General features: G+C 42.0%; 2 protein-coding genes across 4 annotated transcripts; one reads left to right on the top strand and one right to left on the bottom strand.

Moving 5' to 3' along the window:
* Nucleotides 1-146: 146 nt before the first annotated feature.
* bora (bora aurora kinase A activator) lies at nt 147-6500 on the bottom strand. 3 transcript variants are annotated; one of them, XM_080449019.1, is made up of 12 exons: nt 6425-6500; nt 5139-5329; nt 4890-4996; nt 3604-3649; nt 3441-3516; nt 3215-3259; nt 3038-3094; nt 2556-2827; nt 2031-2193; nt 1280-1857; nt 991-1131; nt 147-583 (listed from the first exon to the last, which is right to left on the bottom strand). In XM_080449019.1, the coding sequence occupies exons 2-12, from the start codon at nt 5289-5291 to the stop codon at nt 563-565; spliced, it is 1659 nt and encodes a 552-aa protein (XP_080305145.1). In that variant the 5' UTR covers nt 5292-5329; nt 6425-6500; the 3' UTR covers nt 147-562. The 3 variants fall into 3 exon arrangements, with proteins under 3 accessions (XP_080305145.1, XP_080305147.1, XP_080305146.1); XM_080449021.1 differs by having other exon boundaries at nt 2037-2193; XM_080449020.1 differs by having other exon boundaries at nt 5139-5296.
* An 886-nt stretch (nt 6501-7386) lies between these two features.
* Nucleotides 7387-10040, top strand: mzt1 (mitotic spindle organizing protein 1). Its single transcript, XM_080448755.1, has 3 exons — nt 7387-7693; nt 8778-8923; nt 9698-10040. The coding sequence occupies exons 1-3, from the start codon at nt 7642-7644 to the stop codon at nt 9719-9721; spliced, it is 222 nt and encodes a 73-aa protein (XP_080304881.1). The 5' UTR covers nt 7387-7641; the 3' UTR covers nt 9722-10040.
* Nucleotides 10041-11287: the final 1247 nt, after the last annotated feature.

Here is an 11287-nt window from a genome sequence, read left to right as displayed (position 1 = left end):
ACCACACTTATTCTACCTCTGGGGCGGAATCTGCCAATGCTTTGTCAATGCAAATGCGTGGATTCATGGTCTTGCGATGTTTTGACCATGAATCCACGCATTTGCATTGACAAAGCATTGACAGATTCCACCCCAGAGGTAAAATAAAAGTGTGGTGTGACCGTGCCCTTAGCCTGTGTTTGGAGGGAAGCCGTGCGGGGAGAGTGATATTTCTCACTGCACGTAATCCTATGGGCTGAGGGAGTGCGTGTCAGCTGGGACTGTTGAGCGAGAGAAGAGTAGAATGAAGGCTGTACGTCCTCCAGGTGGGGGCTCCTCAGTGGCAGATGTGCCAGTGGGGTATAACATCAGCATGAGGAATTAATTGGCCTAACGACTAAATAGGGGAGAAAAGGGGGTCAACACTATAAACCATGAACAACATGGTGAGCTCACTTTGATTTTGCCAGAGGTGAGTTAGAGTGAACCGCTTTTGTCCACTAAGAACACCTCATAGACAGTGTAAACAACAATGATTATCTTAGGCTCCAGTGAGGAGGGATTTCCCCTGTAGATGCAGCAATCAGTAAGGAGGGTAAAACACCTGTTAAAACAGAAACAAGTTTTGCTTTAATATTCTATAAAAAGTTACAAAATAATAATGTACATGGAGACGTGTGTAAACGTGTGTGTGTGTGTGTATTGTATTTAACTTTTCCTTTGCATGGCCTATGTCAGCATCTATAATGTAGTCTTACTTTACTTGTATGGTTGTGGTAACATACATAATAATCTGCACACTGATAGACTTGCAAACGCTATGTTAATTGCAAGAGCATCAACATTTTGATGCTCTTGCAATAAACCATATACACATTGATCTTGCAATAAACATAGTGGGAGCTAGAGTGCAGACTTATTTTTGGATGCTGATCTTATGTTTTGCCTGCCTACCTGATTACCAGAGTGAATGTACATGTTCTACTTTTCTAATTGCTTGCAGTAACTTACCTTAACTTTAGTGGTCTTGGGGAATGGGAAGGCCTCATCTCCCAGGTTTGAAGTGAAAGACTCCTTGCTTTGAAATTCCAGGCTGAACCCATCCATGAGACTGGCAGTGCCTGCTGAAGTGGTGTTGTACCCACTGTCCACCTAGAGACGCATACATGCCAATTAGTTCAAACCAGTAGTATTCTGCTTCATGAACAAACAGAGATCCAGCCAGTCACTGTCCAGCAAATACGTTAAATACGTTAAAAGGCTAAAATAGATCAACAGGTCCCTCAACCCTTGTACTCGCCTGCATGCTGGAGTCGTAGCGGATGCTGCTAACCTCACCCAGAGAGCTCTCTGCTGAAGACATGTTGACCATACGAGAGCTGGTCAGGAACACAGAGGCCCCTGCAGCTTTCTCCTCCTCTTCAATGATATCCTCCAATCTACCTTCCATCTCCACCTGCTTAAATTCCTCCATCTTAACAGCTTCAAGAGGGCCAGGGTTGACTATCTTGCTGAACCTCTCCAAGCCCAGAGGTGGCATCATGGTATGCGGGAGACCGTCACGCCTTGAGGGAGAAGATGGGTCTAATTCCATGGAGAGGAGAGAATCCGATGGCAGATGTTCCTCTTTCTCCTGATTGTTGTGGAGCCCGGGATTGAGGATGGGGGAGATTATGTGAGGCGAGACCCAGCATCGCGTCCTGGCCCTGTGTCTGCTGTTGTGCATCGAGTGGCTGTTGGAATGGAGTGGGTGTGGGGAACAGCTCCGAATGGGTGAACAACCTTCTACATATAAGCTCTTGGTGCAGGAGTTGACGTCCATATCTAGAGGGGAGCCAACATTATCTGGAGTCATAAAGCTCAGCTGCTTCCTCTCCCCTATTAAATGGAGAAACGAAGGGAGGGGTGAGAGAGAGTTAGTGAGGGATGGTTTAGTTTCTGACATTTTTACTAAGTCCGAATGTATTTGGCAAAAGGAAAGAATTTCAAATGAATTATTTTGGGGCATAACAGCTATTGATACAATATGAATCACAAGACAAATAGCCAACCTGAACCTATTGGTGTACATGATGATTGTGGACCAATAGGAGACAGAGTAGGGGAACCGCAACCAGCAGGAGATGACCTATCAGGAAATACCGGACTGGTGATGCTTCCCAGGCTGTGGTCACGGAAACGGCGCTTTTCAATGGGACTGGAGGAGAACTGGCCCTGCAGTAGAGAGAATGCAAATATATTTTACATATAAACGCTGATATCAATGATGTCTGAAATTATGTTCAAGCTAGCTTTTAAGTGTCTGACAAAACAAATCATAAAACAAGGACAAAATTGTGCAACTTTTTGTGACTTCTTTGGTTGAATTCACTTTGCTTGCAAATTACTTTTTGTTAATCAGCCAACAAATGACACTTTACAGATGCACCTCGTCATTTGATTTTCTGACTTAAAACAACTTTACGCTGTACAGTCAATTCAGTTGAAACAACATCCGCCATTCATTGTGAATTTCTTACACCAATCCCTCTTTTAGATTTGCTTCTACAAAATATGACCTGGGGAATGCCACTAACCGTGGAGGGTGTCTGTGCCCCTATACCACAACACATAGGGGAAGAGAGGAAGGATGAGAGAGCTTCTCCCTCAAATCTGAGCTCTTCTCCTTCATGGTCCAGCGGAGGCCTCTGTAACCCAGAAAGGCCTCTTTCAGGGCTTGGTGGGCTGGAGGTGTCGGAACCACTGCTGAGGTCGGCCTGTCCATCCAGGAAGAGTTTCCGTCTGAGAGAGGAGGAGCTGAGGCTTTCCTGAACAGCCTCACATGGCTCATCACAGCGGTGGAACTCTCCTTAAAAGGTAGGAAAGATGGATATACAGGCACATGTTAGTGATTTAATAGAAGCACACTGTAAACAACACATAGTCCATGTACTTTATTCTATTGCATTTAGTGGAGGCATTCCTTAAAAAGATTGTTTGATTGAAACGTTGAGAAAGCAATAAACAAGTGCTGCATTTAACCAGTGTGTGGACTTATTAATTTTTAGTGGAGGCATACCTAGTATTTTTTCCAAATCAAATTCCACAGGTAAAGAAAGTGTCGTCTGACAGGAAACTGGACAAACGGAAAGAAGCAGGTCATTTCCCAGTTGAGCAAAAAGCAGAGAATCCAACTCCAACTCCATTACCGTATATAAACAGTCATGTCTTCTCACAAAGAATATACTGTACCTACCAGTCAGTTTTTCAGGCTCTGCAGTAATGAGTGGAGACATGGGACCTAAAAGGAGAAAGACATGGGAAGGTGAAGAATGTCAACATGTACAACACCACACATAAAACAAAGGCAAGCAAAAGGTGTGACAATGTCACAAATATGAAACGTCAGCAATAAATAGCACAATAATATGAACCCAGAGGATAATAGGATATGTATTTAAGAATGCAATGGGGCTACTTACACGCTTGAATCGGAGTGGTTTTGCGCATGGCTGGGGCAGCCCATGGGGATGGGACTATGCCTCCTTTAGTAAAAAACTTTGAGAGCAGATAAATGACAGTTACACTCATGGATTTAGTCAAGTGAAATGAATCGAATGTATTTCTCCATCTTTATCAGCATACCTGTTCAATAGCATTCTGCCGCTTCTCCTCAATATCATGATCCATCCTGCATGTTTAGGAGGAAAAGAAGACGGTTCTAGCATATCTAGCATAAAATGATACATGGTGCATTTACTGTATATAGCACCTTTACAATGTGCATTACATTCACCCATTCACAACGACGGCGGTGGAAACCATGCAATGCACCAACTTACTTACTGATCGGGAGCAGTTAGGGGTTCAGTGCCTTGCTTAATAAGGACAGTTCAACACTAACTCAGGGGGAGCCGGGGATCGAACTGGGAACCTTCCATTTAGCAAGCGGTCGCTCTACCACCTGAGCCACTGCCACATCATTAAAATGCTCCGTCTCTCAACTCATTAAGAAAAATAATATTAAGAAAAAGAACATCAAAAGATGCACCGGGAACCACCAGTAGTATCCTTTTAAGCTTAATTTCACACATGGTAGACACAATGAAAAAGTAAAAGTAAAAGAAGAGCTAGGCAAGGAATCATACCATGACCTTTTATTTGAACCCATGTGGTCTCCATTGAACATGCATTGTACATCAACTGGTTAACCACATGAATCCTAACATCCCTATTCTAGGGGTGAACATTCGATGAAACAGCAGATCTACAAACTCTGCATTCCTGTTTATGAGAGTAAGTCAAGGGAGTGTATCTACCTACATGAACAGTTTTTTGTATTACTTTCGACTGGTATTTTGGATTTGTGTATGTATCGGGATGTATGTGTTATGTAGGTATTTTTGATGAGGCCTAATACCGAGCCATTTTTAGACGGACTGATTTCTGTGTTGCACCCAGGTGCCCCCTATATAATTGTCACAAATGATTACATTGCCATACACGCTGAGGAAGGCTTGATGCCGAAACGCGTCCGTGTATGCTGTCCGTGCATCTATGAATTAAAAGTACCAGAAGGACTTCGGAGTGCTGGCTATTACTTTCTTACTGGAACAAGGGGCAGACCAAGTATAGAGCCATGGGTGACTCCAGCCAACTAAGTAAATAGGGTTTAAGTGGTTAAACCACAGGACTACTCAAGGTCAATAAATCCCTCTGACTGTCCGAACTGACTGTCCGAACTCAAGTTTTGACATTCAGGACATCTGGGGGTGCAGGAGTGTCCGAAAAAAGGCCCATCAGAAGTTTCAAAATGTAGTTATCAGCTCCCTTTCCGGGAAATAAATGTTCAGACATCGGAAGAAACATGTATTGCGCTTCCCATTATGCTTACTGTCTATTGTTGCAAGACACCACGACCTTTGACCTACCTTGTCTGGCTGAGGTACAGGTTCTGCCTCTGGATCTCCTCCTGATCTATGTGTACCGGCAGCAGGCTGGACATCTCATCGATAGACCAATTAAACTTAGTTGGAGACTGAAACGACAGCAGTGATAAAAGGAGTGAGATAGAGACAGGATAGGTTTGTGTGTCTGTTTTGGACACAGCCAGCCCCCCCCCCCCCCATGTGTTGTAAATGTGTGGTATGTGTGGTATGTATGGTGACTGTCACACTTACAGCTTTGGATATAGGCTTGGATTTGAATACGGAAGGACTCGGGACCAGGGATTCACGGAGATGGTGGTAGTCATTTGGACTCTCGAAAGGGTTCCGACAAGAAGGCCTCCCTGGAGTTTCAGGTGTGATCTGTATCTCAACACGGTCCCCCATCTCAGCTCGGAAAGAAAAATAACCACAGGCTGTTACACCTGGAACAAGAAGACAATGGTAAAAGTGTGGTGTAATCTGTTTTCTTTTGATTTTTAAGTTTTTTATTCAGCATAGAGAGAGGGGTTCTTAGACAGGGAAATGTACAGTATAGGGCCTATAAAAGAAGCATATATGCCTATACTATAGGCCTATATGCTTCTTTTTTCTTGTTTTTCTCCAGATGAACATACAAACGGATACAGGACTTCACACCCAACATAACAAGAATACGAGATAAATTAATGGTTTAGATAAATGAGAACATTACAAACAACAAAAGTCTAATCTTTAATCTCTTTCTATTTGCTCTCACTCTACCTCAATCCTGTTCTCACGGTCAGGAACAGCACTACAAAAAACTTGCCCAACTAACCAGTGGTGTAAAGTAACTAAGCACATTTACTCAAGTACTGTACTTAAGTACAATTGTGAGGTATTTTTACTTTCAGTACTTTTACTTCTACTCTCAGAGGCAAATATTGTACTGTTACTCTACTACAATTTAGTCACTAGTTACTTTATAGATTTGGATTATTACAAAACATACCAGTACCCACTTAAACATTTTGGCCTTTTGAAAATAGCAGATCTGCAAGCTCACATTGTGAGCTTGTAGATCTGCTATTTTCAAAAGATTTGTATACATTTGAAAACTTGCCATTTGACATTCTGCAGACAGAGTACTTTTACTTTTGGTACTTAAAGTACATTTTGAATTCTGGACTTTTACTTGCAACAGACTACTTATTCTACATTGCAGTATTGATACTTTTACTTAAGTAAAAAATGGGAGTACTTTTTCCACCACTGCTTCCTAACACAGAACACACAACCCCTCGAGGCTACTGATGGATAGATCCTCCTTGCTAACTAAGTAACTCTCCACACCATTCATCAAACCATTCGTTAAGTACAAGTTTGAGGTACTTTTACTTTACTGGAGTATTTCCAATACTTTTACTTCTACTCCACTACACCTCAGAGGCAAATATTGTACTTTTACTGCACTACAAATATCTGAAAACTTTAGTTACTAGTAACTTTAGTTTCCATGATGTTAAGAGTTTAACTTAGTTAATGTGCCTCGTACTTACTTTTCTGTAGAAAGGGAATCTGCAGTGTGAAATAAACAGTTAAACACGACGTCGACAACAACAGCTACTAGTCGGTTTCAAACGTTTATTTCAATTCCCCCACAGCGGCTCTGAGCCAATAGACATCCGACCGGAAGTCAATGGGAACCAATAGGAGCACTTTTTCCTCACTTCCTTTCCTTATTGTCCACTGGACTTCAGAATAATAGCAGAGTGACTCAATATTATATTATAGATTAGAATTTAGCTATGCTTATCAGGCATGTGTTAGTTAAGTAAAAGTATCAATACTGAAATGCAGAAATACTCTGTTACAAGTAAAAGTCCGGCAATCGAAATTAACTTTTTTTTACAGTAAAAGTATAAAAGTATTGGCATAAAAAAATATACTTAAAGTACCAAAAGTAAAAGTACTCATTATCCAGAATGTCCAGTTTTAAAGTTTTAAAATGTATACAAATCATTTGAAAATAGCAGATCTACAAACTCACAACGCGTCGCTTTGCGATATCAAAATATACTTAAAGTACCAAAAGTAAAAGTAGTCATTGTGCAGAATATCCTGTTTTAAAGTTTTAAAATATATAAAAATATTTTTTTAAATAGCAGATTTACAAGCTACAACGCGTCACTTTGTACAGAATGTGATGAAAAAGAAACAGTTGAACATGTACTTCCATTGTAGGAAGTACATTGAGAGGAATCAGTTATATCAGTTGTTGGAAAAGGTAAAACATCACGATTTAACACTGTCAGGTCTCTTAGGAAAAGCAGCAGGCAAAATATATCGTAATATTATTAAGTTCATAAGAGTAACACACTTAGTTAATAGAATATAGGAGTTTTGTTTTATTTGATTGGTTTGCTGTATAATCTCTGGTTCCACACTCCAGTCCAGTTGGTGGCGGTAATACACCTAATTGTTGGTTTGCCAACCGCCATTAAACCTGAAAGAAGAAGAAGTGCCTGTACTGTATTTGGAAGCAAGCTAGCTGTCTCTCTGTGAAACTCAGCTCAATGTGTCTCTATTTCATATTATTATAACCGGTGTTGATTAGTGCAAGAGACTGACGCATCATACAATGTCTGTAAGTCAATGATAGTGATCTTGGTGAAGGCGTGAAGTCATTCATTGGCCGGTTAGTGAGCTAAGGAGGACCTTAAATTAACCCATCAGTCTTGTCTGGAACGTTTAGCTGAATCAAAGCATCGTAACCATGGCGAGTGCAGCAAACCCAAACATGAACGCAGTCCGGGAGACAATGGACGGTAAATATGATTTGTGAATGTAAACACAACCACACATATATAATGTTTGATGTGGTCTAAACCAGGGCAGGGGTCTTCAACGTTTTTCAGACCAATGACCCCTTATAGCTGAGAGAGAGAGAGATGAAGCAGGGACCCCTACTACATATTATGTAACATTATCTACACTATTTCATAGATTTCATAAATAGCTTCATAGACTTGTTTGACAGCACTATCATCAGTGTATGTTGGATTCATGTTAATGTGTATTTCTCAGACATTTAACCACAATCTCAATACTTGGTAAACTTGACTGTCAGTCTGCTCTGTTTTTCCCTCTACAGCACACCAAACCTAAAACAAAATAGCAGATCTACAAGTTCGCAGCGCGAGGCGTTGTGAGCTTGTAGATCTGCTATTTTCTGCTGAAGTTCTCCTCAGAATAGGGATTTTAGGGTTCATGTGGTTAATGTAAAAAAAGTTCCTATCACACTGACACAAAGACGTGGTGGCCCCCCTGTAGTAACTCTGAGGACCCCCTGTTGAAGACCCCTGGTCTAAACCATTCACTCATTTAACTGATTTATTTCAACCGGGTCACTGATTCAATTATAACCACACGCCTCCCAGTTCATTCATCATAACTAGGCTAATTCATAACTAACTTTTGCTATTAATGTCATCACAAATATTCTACATTTCCATTTGTGATGTGATGTAGCCAGACAGTAAAATCCAAATTAACCCCTTAATGTTATGTAACCCTCTAGACTTGGTAAACTGGGCCTGAGTTGTCTCTGTACTTGGAGTCCAAGTCTTGGACCCCTTTTTTCTGTCTACACACCAAATGTCTTTGCCCAAAATATCCGAATAGCCGAACTGCAAGCTCAGACGCGTTGTGAACTTGTAGATCTGCTATTTTTTGGCTAATGTTACCCCCAGAATATGGATACTACTGTGGTAACACCCAGTACCCAATGTACACTCTTGATTTACAAATGGATGCATTAACACTGAGGACTTTACTGTGTACAGTGCTGCTCGTCCTCTGTATATTTGGTGGAGTGTTGGTGCCAACTTTTCACCCCTTGTCTTCCAACAGTGTTGTTGGAGATCTCAAGGCTGCTGAACACAGGCTTGGATATGGAGTCTCTGTCCATCTGTGTGCGACTGTGTGAGCAGGGTATCAACCCAGAGGCCCTGTCGTCCGTCATCAAAGAACTCCGCAAAGCCTCAGATTCGCTCAAGGTAAGAAGGAGCATCGTTTTAGTGTCAAGTGTTTCTCCTTAGAATCGTTGTAGCAGTGGGGATTGGGTATCCATCCATCCACCTTCAACCGCTTATCCGGAGCCGGGTTGCCGGGGCAACAGTTTCAGCAGAGAGCTCCAGACTTCCCTCTCCTGAGCAACAACATTAGCCACTTCCTCCTGGGGGATCCCGAGGCGTTCCCAGGCCAGTGTGGAGATGTAATCCCCTCATCTGGTCCTTGGTCTGCCACAGGGTCTCCTCCCAGTGGGACATGCAGCGAGGACCTCCCTAGGGAGACTCTCGGGAGGCATCCATACTAGATGCCCGAACCACCTAAGCTGTCTACTCCGAGTCACTCCCGGGTGACTGAACTTCTCACCCTATCTCTAAGGGAGATGCCAGCCACCCGTCTGAGAAAACTCATTTTGTCCGCTTGTATCTGCAGCCTTATTCTTTCGGTCATGACCCACACTTAATGACCATAGTGTCATTTTTAGATTGTTGGGCCTCAGTCAACACCTGGTATTCTGGCCACCAATGGCTCTAGTAGTTTATGTCTTGGTCTTACGCCATTTCATTTTCTTTGTTTAGAAGCAGTACTGTATTGCTTCAGGGTTTTCTTGAACATGCGATTAGCCTCTAATAAACCAAGCTTGGCTTGTCATGAATTATACTAATGTTTATACAGCATCATGTGCTGTATCTATTGTTACAGCATGACAGGACCAAAGGGGTGGCTACTATTTTATACAATATTATATCATTATTTTCCAGGTTTCTGAAAATTGCACCAACTGAAGAATCTACCTGACCAGTACGGTTTGGCTTATTAAATGGAATCTGTTCCGGTTCCTGGGTTGAAGGCTCTCCAATCAATCTGTTCTTGTTCCTGAGTGAAGAGCTCTTCAATCAATTTGTTCCAGTTCTTGAGAGGAGAGCTCTCCAATCAATCTGTTCCAGTTCCTGAGTGGAGGGCCAATGTTTTATTAAAAATTGTATTTAGTTTTTGCTAAGCATAATGTGTTTTTTCAACTTTTTACATGTTCACTCTGCCTCCTCTGTCATGATGACTGTCAGTGAAGTGAGTCTAAATTAAAGGTGTTACAACGAATGGCCACCAGATGGTGTCATCTATCTTGATTTTAATCCACTAGGTAGGTACCACTCATACAGTCAACCAGTACATTATTTACTGTTTTGGTACCATGAAATAGCAATGCAAATTTCAAAGAAGCACTGAAATACTTATTGAAAGGCTGATCATTTGGTTTATTTAGACCCAAAGCAAATAAATAGTCTGTCATAGAGGTGACTGCTTTCCCCTGCTTTGTATTGTCCTGAGAATTTTCTTAGTGTATCAAAGTTCATTGCCATTTCACTGCGTAGCTTTTTGCATTGCTATTGCTTTAATGTAATTAGTGGTAATATAGAAGAAGGAAGAACAACAACACTGATATGCAGAGGTCAATGGATTACCTGGAAAGGACTAGGTGGCTGTATTAACCACTTACGCCCTATATACTTAATCATGCAGGGGGGCTGTTGAATGTTTTTGGACATTTGTCCAAATAGGGATGCCTGGGTTAATGTGGTTAAGAGGTGGCCAAATAAACAGCCCCATGCAGGACACAATGATTCAAGGACAGGACAAGAGTTACTCTACTTCTTGACTAGTCAGCAGGAGGTACTATTGAACTGAATTTCTAGAAGACTGCACCCCCTTTGTTTTTCCACTTGGGTCACATAAAAGATTTTGGATGTATTGCTAACTTGACAAAAAAAAAGGAGCAAAAAAAAGTCTTTGATCATCCACGAGTGCAGCCCCTGCCACGATGTATCCAACCACAGAGTGTTGTTTTGTTTCTCCACTATCTGTAAAATAGCTCTATTCATCTTGTGGATGAGGAAAAATGCTGAGAACACAGAACATTCCTCCACAGGCCAATATACTGTATAGGCTAGGAGCTACCCTTCATCCACACAGAGCTTATATCAGTAGCTCTGGAGCATTTGTGCGTGTGTGTGTGTGCGTGAGTGTCCATGTGGATGAGTTGAAGTGTTAGTACAGTGTGAGAGGTGTCTACAAATGAGCACCCCCTCCCCAAAGCCATCTGACAATATTATAAAGCCCCACCCCACACAGAGAGACGGGCAGTCAGAGGGAGAGAGAGAGAGAGCAGGAGTGTTTATGTAAGCAGTTCTGTCTGCTCTGGCTTTGTCTTGTCCTCCTGACTGACGGGCCATGGGTCTGAATCTCTGGGCCGCTCCTTTGATCACTTAACGCAGCATTGTCGTGCTTCTACATAGCTTAGCAATGAGAGATGAACACATACAGTCGAGTGCCCTCCTCGACTGAGAGTCCTG

Source organism: Gymnoscopelus braueri (genome assembly GCF_963280865.1).
Source record: "Gymnoscopelus braueri genome assembly, chromosome: 14".
NCBI classification, from domain to species: domain Eukaryota; kingdom Metazoa; phylum Chordata; class Actinopteri; order Myctophiformes; family Myctophidae; genus Gymnoscopelus; species Gymnoscopelus braueri.
This window is presented reverse-complemented; position numbering and strand designations above follow the sequence as displayed.

What these genes read in the sequence shown, in the direction of transcription:
- mzt1 (XM_080448755.1), top strand. Translation starts at nt 7,642, where the DNA reads ATGGCGAGTGCAGCAAACCCAAACATGAACGCAGTCCGGGAGACAATG. An exon ending in AGTCCGGGAGACAATGGACG is followed by an intron (nt 7,694 to 8,777) that starts GTAAATATGATT and finishes GTCTTCCAACAG; the next exon opens with TGTTGTTGGAGATCTCAAGG. An exon ending in AAGCCTCAGATTCGCTCAAG is followed by an intron (nt 8,924 to 9,697) that starts GTAAGAAGGAGC and finishes ATTATTTTCCAG; the next exon opens with GTTTCTGAAAATTGCACCAA.
- bora (XM_080449019.1), bottom strand. Translation starts at nt 5,291, where the DNA reads ATGGGGGACCGTGTTGAGATACAGATCACACCTGAAACTCCAGGGAGG. An exon ending in CTGTACCTCAGCCAGACAAG is followed by an intron (nt 3,650 to 4,889) that starts GTAGGTCAAAGG and finishes CTAAACATGCAG; the next exon opens with GATGGATCATGATATTGAGG. An exon ending in GGCAGAATGCTATTGAACAG is followed by an intron (nt 3,517 to 3,603) that starts GTATGCTGATAA and finishes CTGCTCTCAAAG; the next exon opens with TTTTTTACTAAAGGAGGCAT.